The sequence below is a fragment of the Cucumis melo genome, chromosome 6 (assembly GCF_025177605.1).
Source record: "Cucumis melo cultivar AY chromosome 6, USDA_Cmelo_AY_1.0, whole genome shotgun sequence".
Lineage (NCBI taxonomy): Eukaryota > Viridiplantae > Streptophyta > Magnoliopsida > Cucurbitales > Cucurbitaceae > Cucumis > Cucumis melo.
In genome coordinates, this window is record NC_066862.1 from 31,163,889 (window position 1) to 31,182,335 (window position 18,447).

The 18,447-nt window shown below is 32.0% G+C and overlaps 2 protein-coding genes across 6 annotated transcripts; both read left to right on the forward strand.

Moving 5' to 3' along the window:
• Positions 1-7,648: 7,648 nt before the first annotated feature.
• On the forward strand, positions 7,649-12,763 carry LOC103491011 (vacuolar cation/proton exchanger 5). Of its 4 annotated transcripts, none has more exons than XM_008450790.3 (13): positions 7,649-8,017; positions 8,743-9,058; positions 9,393-9,527; positions 9,619-9,686; positions 9,807-9,835; positions 10,425-10,621; positions 10,714-10,926; positions 11,033-11,167; positions 11,255-11,371; positions 11,450-11,503; positions 11,808-11,924; positions 12,047-12,143; positions 12,219-12,763. In XM_008450790.3, the coding sequence occupies exons 3-13, from the start codon at positions 9,411-9,413 to the stop codon at positions 12,245-12,247; spliced, it is 1,173 nt and encodes a 390-aa protein (XP_008449012.1). In that variant the 5' UTR covers positions 7,649-8,017; positions 8,743-9,058; positions 9,393-9,410; the 3' UTR covers positions 12,248-12,763. The 4 variants fall into 4 exon arrangements, 3 of the variants coding, with proteins under 3 accessions (XP_008449012.1, XP_008449011.1, XP_008449014.1); XR_537997.3 differs by lacking the exon at positions 8,743-9,058 and having other exon boundaries at positions 7,650-8,017; positions 12,219-12,365; positions 12,533-12,763; XM_008450789.3 differs by lacking the exon at positions 8,743-9,058 and having other exon boundaries at positions 7,650-8,017.
• On the forward strand, positions 12,614-14,504 carry LOC103491010 (transcription factor MYB80). 2 transcript variants are annotated; one of them, XM_051086537.1, is made up of 4 exons: positions 12,614-12,763; positions 13,047-13,227; positions 13,300-13,429; positions 13,649-14,504. In XM_051086537.1, the coding sequence occupies exons 2-4, from the start codon at positions 13,095-13,097 to the stop codon at positions 14,346-14,348; spliced, it is 963 nt and encodes a 320-aa protein (XP_050942494.1). In that variant the 5' UTR covers positions 12,614-12,763; positions 13,047-13,094; the 3' UTR covers positions 14,349-14,504. The 2 variants fall into 2 exon arrangements, with proteins under 2 accessions (XP_050942494.1, XP_008449010.1); XM_008450788.2 differs by lacking the exon at positions 12,614-12,763 and having other exon boundaries at positions 12,905-13,227; positions 13,649-13,737; positions 13,939-14,504.
• The last annotated feature ends 3,943 nt before the right edge of the window (positions 14,505-18,447 follow it).

Below are 18,447 nucleotides of genomic sequence, written 5' to 3' on the forward strand. Positions count from 1 at the left end.
TTTTAAAACTTTTCAAAACCATGTCTTTCAATTTTTTCCCCATTCAATGTATTCGGTCTGTTTGATCTTTTTTGTTTCTCTAACCTTGTTTCATCTTTAATATATCAATTTTGAATTTAGTAGATTCCAATTATGAATTATCGTTTCAATAATAAAGTTTGTATTATCAGTATCGTTGCTATATATTTTTTGGGATTTTAAGAAATTTATCAATTATCGATTTAAGAACTTGAGAAAAAAAAAAGCATCATATTGTATTTGGAGGTTTCTGTTGTTGGTACCCTTTTGGCTTTTCATTCACTCATGATTCAAATGCAATGTCCATCAATTTATGAACTTGAGTGTTGATTCAAGACTGATATAAGTATCAATACTTGTGTTACTGATTGATGTGTATCAATTAAAAAGAAAAACAATTTGTCAAATTTGTATTTTATTGTTATTATTATTATTTTTTGTCAAATTTGTAATATCAAGTGATAATGGTTATGATCTTTCATGTCACATCTTTCTTTGCCTTGTATGTGTCTAGAGAGCTCATTATCGATTTGATTTGCATTTAAGTGGGAGAGTGTATATAATTTTTTATTTATTTGGGATAGTTGCAAATATAACTAGGCTTAAAATATTTACGAATACAACATAAATAGCGGAGTTTGTAATATAGTATAGTTTAGATTATGCTTTTAAAGTTAAATGAATTTATCGTGATTATATTTACACTTGTATGTTTTACATTGTTACAAACAATTAGTTATTACCATGCGTTACTTTGTGCCATTACTTTCTCTCCCCTCCCTATACGTAAAAGAGCTTTAACGGGGTACTAGATTTTTTTCATGTAGGTTGCTCGTGGATTGCGTGTTATCTTTAAAAATATAAAATTAATAATATAAATTAGTTTTTGACTAATAATTACATTTTTATAATTTTATAAAAAAAATTTACATAATTGAGTTACCTCTCGTCATTTTCAACTTCTATTTAAAATAAATATTTTATTGTTAATTATAATTGAGATGTTTCAAAGTTAATTTCTATAGAGTAGTGGTACAATCTTTTTATATTTATATTATATTTTTAGTTTGTCACTTTATTTCAGGTTTTGTTATAAATCAAAATGTGATAATATTTAATTTATTTGTTTAAAATTTTTTTCTAGATTATAGAATAATTTTGAATTATATTATATTATTGAATATTATTGAAAGAATGAGTAATAAAGAAAAGCAATAAAAAGAGAGTAGGGTAATATATAGAAACATGATAACAGTGAATATTGGAGTAGACATTTTAGAGTGTTGATAAACTAATTTAAGATCAAAGACATAATGAAAAATAAGGTTTTGTATCATTTTATTTTTTTTATTTCAGTTTGGAATAAGAAGTAAAAATATAATAGAAAAGATTATGCAGGAAAAATTTTCATTCTACTCACGTATATAACTATAAAAATAAAAAAAGAAAAATAGTTTCAAAGAAATAGAAAAGAAGATAATATTTATAAAGAAACGAAAGAAGACATTTGTACATATGATCTCCAACGTTGAAGAAATAAATCTTGTTTTTTTGCATTTTTCTCTCTACAAGCAATTTTTTAGATTCATTCTTTATTTTATCTTCTCATTTTTCTCGTCTCATTGCATTTCACCATCTACTTGACACAAGGGGATACCATATATTTATATTTAATAAACTGGTAGAGAGTGTTAGTTAAAGAATTTTAAAAGGTTTCCTTGAATTCATTATCATGTCTATAAAAACTCTTTCACTACCCATAAAGTTAATTAGGATAATAAATATTTTTCAATCAAATATTGAAGTGGTTAAAGAAATGGAAAGAAAGATTTAAAATTCATCAACTATTCATACATTGAAGTTGAACAACAAAATTGTCATCAAATAAATAGTAAAAATACATATAATCAAATGGATAAAATGGACTTAATTTTTTTTCCACATAGAAACTTTTGCATATAGTATAGATATATGTGTATAGAATTTATCTATTTATAAATGTATTTAGAAAAAAATCATTTATTTATGAACATAATTATAGAGAAAAAAGAAACTATATATTTATAAATATAATTAGAGAAGAAAAAGAACAATCGCATATTCTAATGAGTTTCTATATGTCAAAATCCATGAACTCTCCAACCAGAGCAACACATGAAAAAAAAAAGGAGGGAGTAATTGTATTTTTCAATTGGTCTCGCTTGGTAACGATTTTGCTAAACATGAACAATGACACATTATTAATATATACAATGAATACTGTATTTAGTTGAGCTGTAATTAGTTTGCTAATATGTTTTGTTCTTGACTACACGCAATATATTTCGTTCTTGGCTACACAAATTATCAACTAAAGTGGGAGGTTCTTGTAGTTATTCTAAGGGAGAGGATAGCATTTTGAGCAAATTGATTATTAACCATGCAAGTTAGCTTCAAATAACATTTTTCTCAGTTGATCCTCTTACTTTAATCAAAGGTTTTTGTGGACTAATTTTTTTTGTTTGCTCTTGTATTCTTTCTCCTTTTTTTCTTAATGAATTTGTTATTTCTATTAAAAAAAGGTATACGTGAGAGTGTTGATTAACTCTAATGAATCAAAATGATAGATCGTTGAATTATTGATATCTATAATCTATTATATTATATTTACAACAACCACATGTAAAAATTGTGAGAAAAACTCTAATACTACGTTAGGATGGAAAGTTTTGCATATTATATTACCTCAATCTTTTACATGTTATGTTTTTGTGCTTCTAAAAATAGGGTGGGATATAAGAATATTAAGTATGATCCACAAATATTTATGAATGTGGATTTGTGGTGTCAAAATGAAAAAGGTCCCAAAAAAGAGAAAGAAATAAGAAAAACACAAATAATAGGAAAACTTTTATAAATATAACAAATTCTCTTTCTTCTTTTTTTTTTTTTTCTTTTTTCTTTTCTTTCATCTTCGTCTGTTTTTTTTCGTACTGTTATTTGATTTGTATTATTTTTTTTCAAACATTTTTATTTGGTTGTTCAAGATCGTGTAACAAATATAAAAGTTTTTTTTTCAAACTCTTATTTGGTTCATCGTGTATTATTATTTTTCAAACTTTCTTATTTGGTGGTTCAAGATCGTATAATAAATATAAAAGATCGAAAAAATTGACGATTTGGGTAGTCAAATCTAAATGATCGTGTAAATAAATAGTCAAATCTAAATGAGCATGCACAAATAATCTTAAAAAATTCGTTTAGATTTGACTCCAAATCTAAACGATCGTCTACAAAAAAAAAAAAAAAAAGACGGTTGTGTATGAAAAGAATCTTAAAAAAATCGTTTAGATTTGGGTAGCCAAATCTAAATGATCCTGTAGCAAATCTTGAAAAAAAAGTCATTTAGATTTGGCCTTAAATTTAAATAAAGAGAATTTAGCTAAATCTAAACGATAAAATCTAAACGATCGGCTATCAAACAATAGCCAAATATAAATGACCGTGTATCAAAAATATTACGCACGCGTTGTTGACGGCGTGGTTGACGAAGCATATTTGGTATTTTTCACGGTGGGCCTCTGAGCTTTTTCCGTTTTTTGAATTATCCAATGGAAATATTTTGTCGCTTGTTATATTTTTTAAAAGAGCCCTCCATAATAATAAGAGTTATTTTTAATACGGTAATATGAATCAAAATATTTATATAATATAACAAAATACAAAGAGTCTATCTATAATGGATCATAGTAGATAGTAGATATTAACAGTAATCTATTTTGGTCTATCACATATAAATTTGTGAAATTGTAAAGAAGTTTGTTTCAAGAATAATAAAAAAAAAAATAAAACATTTACATTTCATGGTAAAAAATTGCTAAATAACAAAAATTCATTCCATTGCAAACAACCATGAAAAGTATTTTATCAACTTTTTACCAATTGCTCTAATAATAATAAGACGAAAAAGTGCCAAAATGAGTAATTCACTTATTTGAAGTGATTCCCACCTCATTTCTTTTCTTCTTCTTGCTTCCTTTGATGGATTAACTCCTAAACTTTCATTTAAAGCAATGATATTGTATATTTAATTTTCAAATTTCAATTGTAAGAAGAATAATGTATAATAACTTGCTTTTTGTATTTTAATATTCATAAGTTCTTAGACTATCGTAAAATAGTGGTTCAATTATAATTCTTACATGTGTAGATTCGTATAGTTTAGAAAGTGAACATGCCTATTAGTTGTTACAAACAAAAATCAACGCTTAATTTTCATGGGACGTTTTACTAAAGGTATATAATTGTTACAAATGCTAAAGTATAGACTCTAAGGTTCTATTAGATTAATTTTTCAAAATTTTCTTTAGAAAATTAACGTTAAAAGAACTACTTCGACAATTCAAAATCTATTCCAGTTTAAAATGGTTTTTTTTTTAATTTTAAAAGAACAGTTTGGATAAAAATTCAAACAATTTAGAAAAGTTTAAAATTAAAGCTCGGTTCACAAAAAGAAAAGGGATCTATTATAACAGTTCATTTCATCCTAAATTGAGAGGAGGGAAGAAAAAAAATATCATGGAATGTCAAAATGCGCGTTTTTGACGGGAAAAAACGGTGTTTACAGATTTCACTAATACATAAGAGTTATTCGTTGTCATAATATGTAAAGACATTAAAAAATTATTAAAATACTTTTTAATTCAAATTTATTAAAATAAAAGTTATTTTAAATTAAAAAAAACAAAGTGCAAAAACCCTCCATCTCTCTAAACACAAAAACCCTCCATCCCCCTTTCCTTCTTCAAACGCAAATACAATTTCCCCGTGAACGTCTCTGTCCCCGTCCTCGTCTCCTCTCCCCGAAAATTGCTGCTACCCTTCGAACGTCGCTTCTACCCTTCAAACGCCGCTGCTACAATTGAATGCCGCCACTCTCTGAAACCCTTCGTAAGCCTTAGTTTTGAGTACCTTTGCGTTTTCACCACTTCTTCTTTTATCTTTTTATTATTATTTTGATTGAGATTGTGGTTAAGATGTTGAGATTGAGATTTTCAAATATCTCTGCATTTCTCTACCTTCTGATTATGATGTTTATTGTTTGGAGAGAAAGTTGAGAATCTTTGTGTTGGAGAAAAAATATTTCTTCTTTTAGTTGAGAATCTTTGTGATGGAGAATCGTTTTAGTTTTTTCTTTCCTATTATAAAATGAGGTTTTTCTATTTCTTGTTAAAAAAGGAAAAAAGAACAAAGACTGATATGTTTTGCATTTGGAGAATGTTTTGATACTCTTTGATTGCCTCTAAGGGAAATCATTCTTATGCATTTTCTTATTTTCCATATAAAAGGGCCTTATAAAATAGTTAAGTTTTGAAGGATTCAGTCTCCTTTAAAAAACAATAATTGCCTCGGGGCAGCCAAGTAGGACCAATCTTCACTAAAATAGTTTCTAACTATAAGAAATGGAGTTCGAAGAAAATGAATCTTGAAGTAGGGGTATGTTTGAAATATTAAAAATATAGAAGGAGCAAGATAAGAAAATGTAGAGATGGCTCCATTTTTATAAGTAAATTATGCAAGTTATATGACAATTTTTACCCCGTTAATTGACCTACTAGTTTAAGGAAAAAAAAAAAAAAAAAACACCAGTTTCAATGAAACTGAGTTTTGCTCAAACTTAATTTGATCTATTTGCAATATGTAGCTGTAGAGAAGGTGTACCAATTTGTTTACCTAATGTTCCATATGAACCCAAGTACTTCATCTTTTGCGTGTTTTTCTAGTTTGTAGTAAGTTCTATATGAAATATGTGTATCATAGGATGTAGTTACTGATTCATTTCCTTCAGTTGCCATCCATATCTCTTTTGTAACCAGGTTTGTTTAGAGAGCAATTATAGAAGATTCAAGTTTGTGACAACTACACAATGGACAAATCATGAAAGATGGAAAACAAGATGTCCAGAGAATATGAAGTAGGAGTCGAAAGGTTTATTAAATTTGGTTTGTCTCATGTCAAAGGTTAATTCAATAAGATGTCCATGTTTGAAATGTGGGAATCATTTACTTAAAGATGTCTCAATAGTTCGGTATCATTTGTACGCCAATGGAATTGATCAAAGTTACAAGGTATGGTTTTGGCATGGTGAAGATTTGAACTCAAAGAATGTTACAGTAGAATGGAAAATACAATGGATGAAATATATGAACACAACGATTTGTTTAATACAGTGAACATGTTTCAATCCACTCATGACTAATCTTGTAATACATCAAATACCTTTAATACTGTGTTTGATGATGCAAAAAAAAAAAAAAAAAAACCCTTATACCCAAGATGTAAGAAATTCATGAAGCCCTCGTGAGATGGTACAACTTAGGTTAGATATGGTTGGAGCAACACTAGCTTCTCAAAATTGAATTGTTGTCCATAATAAGTGATCTCCTACCTGAAAACAACGAAATGCCAAGTTCTTTATACGAAGCGAAGAAAACACTAGGTGTCTTAGGACTGAGTTACCACATGTCCTAACGATTGTTGTTTGTATAGAAACAAGTATGCAAACATGACTAGGTGTCATAAGTGCGGTTTGTCAAGGTGGAAGATCACTATAAAAACTCAACAAGTAAAAAAAGTGGAGTGGCTGCCAAACAGATGTAGTATTTTCCAATAGTTTCAAGATTTATAAGAATGTTTAAGAGGAGAATGCTAAGAACTTGCATTGGCATGCTAGAAAAATCGTTGATATTATGAGACACCCGGCTACACTCCATCATGGAGGTTGATAGATCACATGTGGCCAACCTTTAGGTCACAACCAAGAAATCTTTGTTTGGGTTTGTACACCGATGGAATTAACCCATTTGGAGATTTATTGATGAACTACAGTTGTTGGCCAATTATTACTACAATATACAACCTTCCACCGTGGTTGTGTATAGGAAGGAAACATTTGAACGTGTAATTTGAAAAGTTCACTTATTAAATGTTTTATAACTCTTTCATTTTAATATTTTGATATCCATTTTTTATTAATGTTTTAAAAAACAAAATCAAGAACTATGCTATTGAAAATTGAACTTTTGATTTTTATGGAGTTTTTGTTGGTCCGTAACGGAATGAGTTTGTAATGTAATGTAATCCAAAATCTATGTTTAGATTGGACGTTTCTTTTATTCCATTTGGAGTAGAATACTCATCAATTGAATCCAACCATTTTCTCACTGTTTTCGTGCTTCAAGATTTCATTTTCGCCTTTTCGAATACTCATGCTTTCTCATACTCCAAACATCACCTAATAAGTAATAACAAAGTTAGATGAACTACAATTGAACTAAGCTTCATGGTTGCCTAAAAGTAGGAAAGATCATCAATCGGTCGATGTCGATTTTCTGACTGAACCACCACATAATCAACCATGGTCGATTTAGTAAAAGTTTGAATCAATGTTGACCGTTAAGGTATAAAAATCGATTGATCGGTAAACTTCTTAAAATTTTTTCAAACGAGCTCCGACTAACACTCTTGTTCTCCGACCAATAGACTTCTATTCGATCCATTTGTCTATAATGCTTACTCCAACCTAAAAGTGAATTATAACTCAAATATTCAAATAAGGAAAAGCACTTCAAAAAAGAAAAAAAAAAAAAAAGAAATGGCAAAAATTCAAATGAAGAGTTTTAACTTTAATGAATGCTGAGTGAAAAAGCACAGAGACGACAGTCGTCGGAAGAAGACGAAACCATCAAAACTTGAGACCAATTCGCTGTTCCATTTCTTCTTCTCTGTCGTGTAACTATGGCTTCATCATCACTAACCTCCTTCCAATTTCGTTCCACGCCATACCATTGCTTCCCTAAAATACCCACAATTTCTTTTTCCTCTTACCCCATCGACGACAACCGGACCTTCTCTTTTGGTTTCTTTCACTACACGCCAAGTTTTCCCGAAAAATTTTCTCCCCTGAGTTGGCTTCAAGTTTCTTCAACCTCTTTTCGTTGGCTTTTTTCTGCTATTTACGGTAATACACAACGAACGATGCCTTACCTTTAATTTTTTTCTGTCTTTCTCTTATTACCGAGCTGGATACTTTTTGCTAGAAGTACATACAACTCTTTGTCTTTGGATATATTCTGTTTCTTTTTATTTGTCTTCTTTTGTTCCGGCCGCGAGCAGAGGACTGGTGAATTGGGTGCTTAGATTCTGAATTCCTTTTTTATTTTAATTATTATTTTAGTTCATTGGATTCATCTGTTCGTGTTTGACTTGGATTGGTGAGGTTTTTTTTTTTTTTTTTTTTTATTTATATTTAACTGTGATTCAAATGAATTTGTGGGTTTTTTCCTTTTATATTTGGTAATTAAATTTTGTGCGAGGTTCTAGTGAGGTTTTCATTGTGATTCAAATGGATTTGTGGGCTTTGATTCTCTTATACACTCTTGAATTTAGGCCATGTTTAACAATCTGTAATTAAAATTGGTGCACCGTGATAGATTTCATTGTTGAATCAATCCTAATGAGCCTCAATTCCAAACATAATTTTACATTGTCAGTACTATTTTCTTCTTATCATTATCATTACGTCTTGGGTCAATGGATAACAATAACGGTGATAAATTCGTAATTCTTCTACAGCAACAGTATTTGTAATGATAACGGTATCTCCTAATAGGTTTCATGTAATTTTCAAATGCAATCGGATTAATCACCCTCATTTATTAAATGGATTACGTTTGTTGAATACAGTTTTGGCTGTAGTCCCCACATTTCATTACAATTATTACACACATGTGGACAACACAACAACAAACTGAATCAAATGAGGCCACTTCTGAGATTACCATTGATGGTTTACATTTCTCCCAAAGTAAACGTGGCCTTAGACAAATATGGTTCTGCACATGCTGATACTACTGCATGAATGTATTTGCCGAATTTGTATTAATGGGATATTCAAATCAACCTACTGCGTTAATGCTCTAATATTTGGAAGTCTGCATTAGTATCAGCACAAAGATATAGATAGTCCATGATCATGTATTTCTTTTTTCGTACAACAGAGGTTCGGAGATCTAAACTTTCTTTGGCATTTAGATAATCATGATCGGTTCTCTCTCTGTCATTATTTTGAGACGTATGACAAGACTATAACGTAACAATTTCCACTTCTTGGTAGTTTTCATTTTTTTATTCTATTGTTCTGATGGGTTATTCTTTACGTTGCATCGCATTCGACAGCTTTGTGCTGTTAAAATTAATTGTACAATGATTTTGAACTGGAGGTTTCATGTTGTTACATAATAGCTTCAAAATATGATAATTCAACTGGTTCATTAATTGAGGTTTCAAAGATTGAGTCTTTTAATGCTGTTGAAAATGAATTACTTTCTTTGAAGGTTTCAAGTTCGTAAAAGATGTTCGATAGTTTTGCTTACAAGAGCGTGAAGATTGTAATCTTCACAAATAAACTCAACTTCCTTATGCCTTTTGGGCCTCTAGCAGTTCTTGTGGATGAGTTAGCTGGACACAATGTAAGTTTAAAGACGTCACTGCTCGGTATGAATTAATATCAGTTATGGATTATAATTTATGCATTAGTTGAGGTCTTTATGTGGATTCCAGAGTTGGGTCTTCCTCCTGAGCCTATTGGGTATCATACCGTTGGCTGAGCGCTTAGGTTATGCCACAGAGTGGGGACTTCTCTATCCCTCATCTTATGCTAATTTTTTCCCATTTTATTTAGTTATTTAGTTTTATTTTTATAATCTAAAAAGCTTTTTGCAGCTCAGTTAATTTTTCCTTTGAAACAGGCAGCTAGCTTTTTACACTGGACCTACAGGTAAAGTCTCGTTCATATTTTCAGATGTCTACAGTTTTCAGTCTCTTTCGATTTCTAGAACTAAGAAAATTGCTCATGGGATATTCATGAGTTGATATAACTTGTCTTTTTGACATGGGCTAACTCAAGATGCATGTATGTTCGTCGATATGCATTAGGTGTTGTGTTGTGTTGCAAAATATCTGCAACCTCACGATGCTCTTTTTGCATTATAACTCTGGGTTGCTGATTCATGTGTTGCCACTAGTCTAATGAATATAGATTCCTGAAAAGGGGAGGGGAAGTGAAGTTGATGTTATAATGCACTACTATGTACAAATTATCAATTTATCATAGTTGTGAAAAGCTTAAGTGCATTTGATAGGAAAAATATAAGATGCACACAAGCATATAAATGAAAAAGTAACTACGAAGGTATAAGGGACTGTGGTGCACCCTCGACCTTTCAAGAAATTGGTAAACTTGTTCATATTCTGGATACGCAAAATTTTATTTTTTAATTAACTATTCTTCCTTAGGCAGTCTCATTTATATACTGTTTTCTTTTGTTGTTCAATTTTCTCCGCTGACCTGAAGAATGAATCTGCAGCTGGTGGTCTTCTAAATGCTACTTTTGGAAATGCTACAGAACTGATTATATCTATTTTTGCACTGAGAAGTCAAATGATACGTGTTGTTCAGCTGTCATTGCTAGGCTCAATTCTGTCGAACATGTTGCTGGTGCTTGGTTGTGCATTCTTCTGTGGTGGGATTGTTTTCTATCAAAAGGAACAGACGTTTAACAAGGTATAAAGGTTTCACCATAACTCAGGAATGCCTTCTCTTTCTCCTTACTAATTCTGAAGCTACTTTTTGTGCTCAACTGAAATCCCCAACAGGCAACTGCTGTTGTCAACTCAGGATTGTTATTAATGGCTGTCATGGGCCTGCTTTTTCCCGCTCTTCTCCACTACACCCACGGTGAAGCCCATTTTGGGAAGTCGGAATTGGCACTCTCGAGATTCAGCAGTTGCATTATGCTTCTAGCTTATGCTGCTTATCTCTTCTTCCAATTGAGAAGTCAAACGAATCTTTATTCTTCTGTTTATGAGGTTGATTACGTTTCCTTCAGTTGTATTTATTTTAATGCTGTGTATTATCATGGTAGATGTTACTTTTAATTTGTTCTGTCTTCTGCATAATATGCTATAAGTTCAGGAAGAAACTCACAGTGAAGAAAGCTCAGATGAAGATGAAGCTCCTGAGATTTCCAAGTGGGAGTCAGTTATCTGGCTATCAATTTTGACTGTCTGGATCTCTGTTCTATCAAAATATTTAGTCGATGCAATCGAGGTATTACTTTGTTTTATCACCTTCTTATTATCTGAGGAAGAGTGTCCTTTGTTAATAAGCCTTGCTTACTAAATGATTCTTCTACAGATTGCATCTGAATCATTGAAAATCCCAGTGTCCTTTATTAGTGTTATACTGCTTCCGATTGTGGGGAATGCTGCTGAGCATGCAAGCGCTATTATGTTTGCTATGAAAGATAAGCTAGTAAGCTCAGAGCTCATTGTCCATTCAAATTTTTGGTAATGGAAAAATGGACTGATGCGATGTCAAGTTTCTTTGCAGGATATTTCTCTCGGTGTAGCTATCGGGTCATCAACTCAGATATCTATGTTTGGGGTAAGTGTTGTATCCATTAGAACACGATAGCTCGACCTCGGAGCCCTTATTTCTTACTACTTGCTGTTCTTTAAAAATTCAACTTTTACTGTCCTTCTGCCACTTTGTCATTGTAAAAGGCCCGTTATGTTTCTACTTTCTATGAATTTGGATCTGCATCTCGATGCCATTCAATTGTTTTGTTGTTCCTTGTGTCACGTAGCTAATGAATGATGGATTGAAGGTTATTTTCACCGTTATTAAATTTCCTTGTTTACCTTCTCAACTTATGACTTAAGTCATCTTGCTCGGAAAATAAATGCAGATTCCTTTCTGTGTGGTAACTGGGTGGATTATGGGACAACCAATGGACTTGAACTTTCAACTCTTTGAGACGGCAACACTTTTTATTACTGTAATAGTCGTAGCTTTCTTGCTCCAGGTTTGTAATCAAACCCCGTTAATCATATCTGGGAATATAAATACTTCTTTTACTTCCCATTTCAGAATAATCAAAAACTTAAACTTAATCACCATTCATGTAAACGTTATGTTTATCTGCAGGAAGGAACTTCAAATTACTTCAAGGGACTGATGCTTATCCTTTGTTATCTGATAGTTGCAGCTAGCTTTTTCGTGCACGTCGATCCTCCTTTATCCGGTGAGTACTAACTAGAGCTCAATATTTTCACACTTGAGTGGCTCAAACGTTCCTTTTCTTCCCTACTTTTTTCAGAGAATGAACTGGGGAGTTTGAAAGCGTAGTGAGCAGAAGAGCTTTCTCCATGAAAACAACTTAGCTCAAAGATTAACCATGTATGACTAAAGGGGAAGGAAGATTTACTTGAAGAAAAGGCTTTGAAGTTTTGTTACAATGCTAGAGGTACTGTATGTACCTAAGCAGTGCTGCTCTAACTTGGACTTTCTTATCTCTAGGAGGAAACTTAATTCTGCGTGTAATTGAACTGTAAATATTGGTCAATTCCAGATCCTAGATCTACAGCTTTTATGAATAAGAACGTGTCTTTTTTTTTCTTCTCATTACAATAGCATTGTGAGCCCATTGTTGAAGAAATACAAAGAGGCTATTTCTTAGGTGGCTATCTTCTGTGTGAGCGAAACGAACAGAAGGCCACGTGACCCCACAAAAGAGTCAACGAGTGGATGAGAGAGAAATATAGGGAGTGGGAGAGGGGGAGTTGACCAGGTGTCTGAAGAGTGAGCTACCGACCCATCTCTCACACGCTCAATGGCGTTGAATTTTTTAATAAAATCATGCAGGTTTGATGCTTCTTTCTCTCTCTTTTACCGTATAACCAACCTCATGCAATCACTTCCCATTTCCTACTGTCCATTATATATAACAATGCCAATCTACTCTCTTCCCATAATAGAAAAACCAGCCTCTTTTTCTTTTTCTTTGTCTTGAAAAAAAAAGATTATTGAGCAAGACAGATAGTGAAGCAGCAAAGCATTCTCTTTTAACAGTTTACATTTCTTTGCCTTACCATATCTGTTCTTCGGCTTTTCTTTCTTTTTGTTATTGTTTTTGCTTTTGGTTAAGACGAAAAAAAAAAAAGATAAAAAAAGGAATTAGGAAAAGGAAAGAAAAATGGGGAGAATTCCATGCTGTGAGAAAGAAAATGTTAAGAGAGGACAGTGGACTCCTGAAGAAGATAATAAGCTTTCGTCCTACATTGCCCAGCATGGCACTCGCAACTGGCGCCTTATTCCCAAGAATGCTGGTATCACACACTCTCTCTATAACATTTGAAGTTATTAAGTTACTAAATGGCTAATGCTGCCCTGTTTTTCAGGTCTCCAACGATGTGGGAAGAGCTGCAGGCTACGTTGGACTAATTACCTGCGCCCGGACCTCAAGCATGGCCAGTTTTCGGACATTGAAGAGCAAACTATTGTCAAGCTACATTCTGTTGTTGGCAACAGGTAACACCATCTTATCAACATCAATATTGCTTGTCTATCAACAAAAGGAATTGCGTAACTTATATACTATTAAAACATTACTGAAGTAGACTTAGTTCAGCAATAGTTGTCATGGTCTTCCTTCTTAGAGGTCAAAGGTTCGATCCCCACCCACAGTTATATTAATCAAAATTGTGTATTATTACTTTCTAATATAATAGGATCGGTTCTATTCTGTAGGTGGTCACTGATTGCAGCTCAATTACCTGGTCGCACGGACAATGACGTCAAGAATCACTGGAACACTAAGCTGAAGAAGAAGCTATCAGGTATGGGAATTGATCCAGTCACTCACAAACCATTTTCCCATCTCATGGCTGAAATTGCCACCACTTTGGCCCCACCACAAGTTGCCCATCTTGCTGAAGCAGCGCTCGGCTGCTTCAAAGACGAAATGCTTCACCTTTTGACTAAGAAGCGTGTCGATTTCCAGCTTCAACAGGCTAACATACCACCCGGAACTTCCACAGGAACTTACATACACGGCAAAGAAAATGAGAGAGATGGTACTGTTGAGAATATCAAACTTGGTTTGTCAAGAGCCATTCAACAGCCTGATCTCATCCCCCCTTATAAGCCTTGGAGTTCTGCTGATTCAGCAGGGACAAGCAATTGTTTCCCACAATCGACATCGGGATTTCAATATGCTCCATTGACGTTCGGCAACGAGGGGGATGGGTCGTCGTGGAGCCAGAGTATATGTACGGGAAGCACGTGCACAGCAGGAGAACAGCAAGGGCAATTGCATGAAATCCTTGAAGAAAATGAAGAGGGTCTATCAGAGGGTGGAAAAGAGATAAGAAATGGGACAAGTATATTCAGTTCAGACTCAGTGTTGTGGGATTTACCATGTGATGATCTGATGAATCCGATAGTTTGAGGAAGATGAAACCAAAGAAATTTAAAATGCCACAAAAAAGAGTATCTAAAAAATAAATTCTATCACATTAAATGATGAAACTGTGAATAGAGCTCACTTTATGGGCTACAATAAAATACATTCAACAAAGGGTTACAACAGTTTTTTTTTAGTTCACTTCTTTCTAGTTGTATCAACATTAAAACAGAGCATATTTTTGTTCAGGGTAACGAGTTAAGTTGGAACAAAGAAGTAAGGTAAAATATAGGGAAAATACGTTTTTGATCCTCAAGGGTTTGATTGAATATGAATCCTCATGTTTTTTAATTTGATATTTTAGCTCTACAGATCTGAAATAACTGCCTTCTTATTTCTTGTTGATTTTGAGTCGTATGATTTCTCATTTTTTCTTTTAAAAGACAACAAAATCAGGACGTATTTACATACCGGTATGATATTTACACCTATATTGAGACTAATCCTTTGTAACTTTGTTTTTGTTTGGTCCAAAGTGCCTCATACTTCTGAATTTATATATTAAGAATATTTTCCTTCTTTAGTTAATGCAAACATTTGTTTGCACTCCTACCAATAATCCTCCGCTAGAACTAAGTACTACTAGAGTATTATATTAGATTATTGGTATACAACTCTAGGGATGAGTGAATAAAGTTTAGGTTATTAAAGCTAAATAAATGATATTTATCCATTATATGCTTGAAATTATATTTAAACTAATGTTGATAGATTATTGATACACTAACAATTGATACATTTATGATATACTTGAAATTACACATTCCTAATGAGTAAATTGATATATTATTAAAACATGATACTTCAAATAAATTTTAAATGATTATTGTACCATATACTAATGATGTTTGAAAGAACAATTTGAATAAGCGTTGATATATTATTGGTATTTTGAATAAGTTAATGTACTATTGATATATCAAATATTAAAATAGTAGTGAATTTTGAACGAATGTTCACATGTCACCATATAAACCAATATTATTATTAATGGGAGTGAATTAGACATGTTTGATTCCCTTTAACCATGTATGTAGAACCTTTGACATTAAAAGTACATTCTAATCCATTTCCACTTAATTCAAGCTCGTTCTGTAATTTTAAGATCTTATTTGATTGTGTTATAGGTTTTAATCAATTCATAAGTGGAATTTGGTGCTAAAGTCATTTTGGAGATAATTTCGACGAATATGAAGTAGAATAACATCAATCGAGGCAAACCGAGGCAATTGGATGCCTAAAAGAGGTTTTGGCTTCTGCCTAGCAGTGTCATGGCACCCCATGGTGCCTTGCGCGATGTTGTTTGGCAGAGAACTCGCTTTTCATGATTATTGAATGAAGCCCTAGGTTAGATTGGTTTGCCAGCAAAATTGTGTGCATATTGTTTTAATCAACTTAGGATTGAATCATCGAGTGATTAGTTAGATGCATAGAAGTTAATTATTCATCCTAACTTGCCCTTGAACTTAATGCAATTGATAATAATTTGAATTTTGTATGTGTTTTCTCGGTTCTATTAGTGTCAATTTATTAGTTGTTTAGGAAAAGTCAATTGGCCTTTCTAATTGAATTGGTTAGGTGTAATCAACCTCAAAACCATTCATTCAATTATATGGTTGGAAATTAGTTTGTTTGAAGAATCAATGTGCTCTCTGAGTTCGACCTAGACTTACCACTAAGGCTAGTGTTTGATGTGTATTTTGGTAATTATTTGGCACAAATTTGAGTGATGAAATTTGTTGTCATAATCGAACCAAAATTTGAAGTTAAAACATAAAATTCTATGAGAAATTCAAAATCAAAATCTTCTTTAACATACGAAAATGATAAATAGTCAAATAAAAAAAAGTACGTGGGTATTGAAGCACACAACTACTATTTCACAAATTTGTTAAAATAAGTGAATCTTAGAATCATTTACTGCTTTATTTATTATCTTTATTACTATTATATTTCATATACCTTAATTACAATTTTATTTATTTTAGATAAGTGTCAAATAGATAACAAAAAGAGAAGTGAGAGTGAAAGGTTGACAAAAACTTAGCTCAACTGGTATCTATGTGTACTCGAGGATTAGAGGTTTTGAGTTCAAATCCATTCCTACCCCTATACATTGTGAGCTGAAAGAAATGGACATCAAATTGAAGTTGATTCAATCACTACTCATGTTTTATTTCTCAAAACAATAATATATAAACATATCTATTTTGTAATTATTTTGCTTCCGTTTCTATTCATTTTCTATAATCAAGTATAATGGACTCAATTGGTGTAAACAAATCCAATTCCATCATGGAGTTTTGGATCTTGATTATCTGGCATTCTCAAGTGAGAAACCTAGTGATGAGAATACTTAGTGGACTGACGAGGGAGAGTCATTATCCATCCTACCTTGCTCTTTCACTGAAATCGGAAGAGACCCGCTTGGAAAATATCAAATAGATTGAGCCTAATATTTATGCGAATGATTCTAGTAAACAATATCAAGTTTGCAATTACAATATTGAAAATGCCAAGGTTTTTATAAAATTTATGAAAAATATGATGAGAAAGCACATTGTTTTGACCCATTTGCTAAATTCCTAGAATGTCATGGTATATGTGCTCAATACACAATACCAAGAACACCACAACAAAATGGTGTTGCAAAGAGACATGTACATTTATGAATGTGGTTAGAGTATGTTAATTAATTTGTCTTTACCTGTGTCCTTGTGGATGTATGCATTAATAATCACTCAATATGTTTGGAACCACTTAAAATGAAAATTCAATAAGTTAGGGTGGAAATTCCTTCATATGTAACTTCTTCTCAAGTTGTTATTCTTGTAGTTGTTGACTCTGTTAACAATACATAAGAAGAACAAATTAATAGTCAAACACCACATAATGATGTTAAAACAAATGAACCTGTAACTGAGAAACCACAAGATATAAAATTAAGAAGATCTGTAAGACAAAGAAGATTAGTTATTTGTGATGACTATGTGGCTTATTTGTACGAGTCAAAGTTTGACTTAAGTATTAATAATGATCCAGTTTTGTTTTCACAAGCCATTGAAAAAAAAAAATCAGTCAAATGGATGTCATGAAAGAAGAGTTAAAATCAATTAATGATAATGAAGTACAGAACCATGTAGAATTGCCTAAAGGAAAGTAAAAGAGTTAGGTGTAAATGGGACTTTAAGACTAAACTTGACTCAAATGGGACTCAAATGACAATATCGAAGGACACAAGGCTAGACTTGTTGCCAGAGGTTATACTCAGAAAGATGACATTGACTACAAAGAGACATTTTTTCCTATCTCGAGAAAGAACTCATTAAGAATTATTATGACTTTAGTAGCCAATTATGATTTAGAGCTTCATCAAATTGATATGAAAACTACCTTTCTAAATAAAAATTTAGATGAAAAATGTTCATGGATCAACCAGAAGGTTTTATGGTTGAAGAAAAGGAACATATGATGTATAAATTAAAGAGGTCAACATATGAATTTAAACGAGCTTCTAAACAATGAGTTGATTGAAAGTTACTGTAGTTGTATTAATATTATAGATAAGTACTATAGTGTAATCACTTATCATTCATATTAGTTAAGTTATATTTCTTAAGCACACTAAGTTACCACTCTCTAGTGCTCTTTTTATTTGTTGTTTTTTGCTAGTAATTTTTTTTTGTGAAATAATCTAACAATATTTGTAACAACGTTATCGTTAATGTGCAGTAGATGCCTCCATATAAATTTCAAACTCAATAGTGGCTTTAGTTTATTTAATTTTCAGATGCGATAGCTCCATGCCAAATTGTGCCAAGCAAAATGCACACTAAATCATTCTTTATCCTAGCAGATGACTCGTTTTCACACAAAAACAAAATAGTTAGCTCAACTACTTGCAAGATTCTTAAAAGTTAGTTCCATATTAATATGAAATCAAAGAAAATTTGTGCAATAAGAGCAAAGGTTCAACAATTTTATCAACTACAACTATTTTGTTGTGGGTATCAAAGTTAAGAGCATTGTAATGTTGAAACATGGAATCTATCAAAATGAATAATAATATTAGGACCCAACTAAA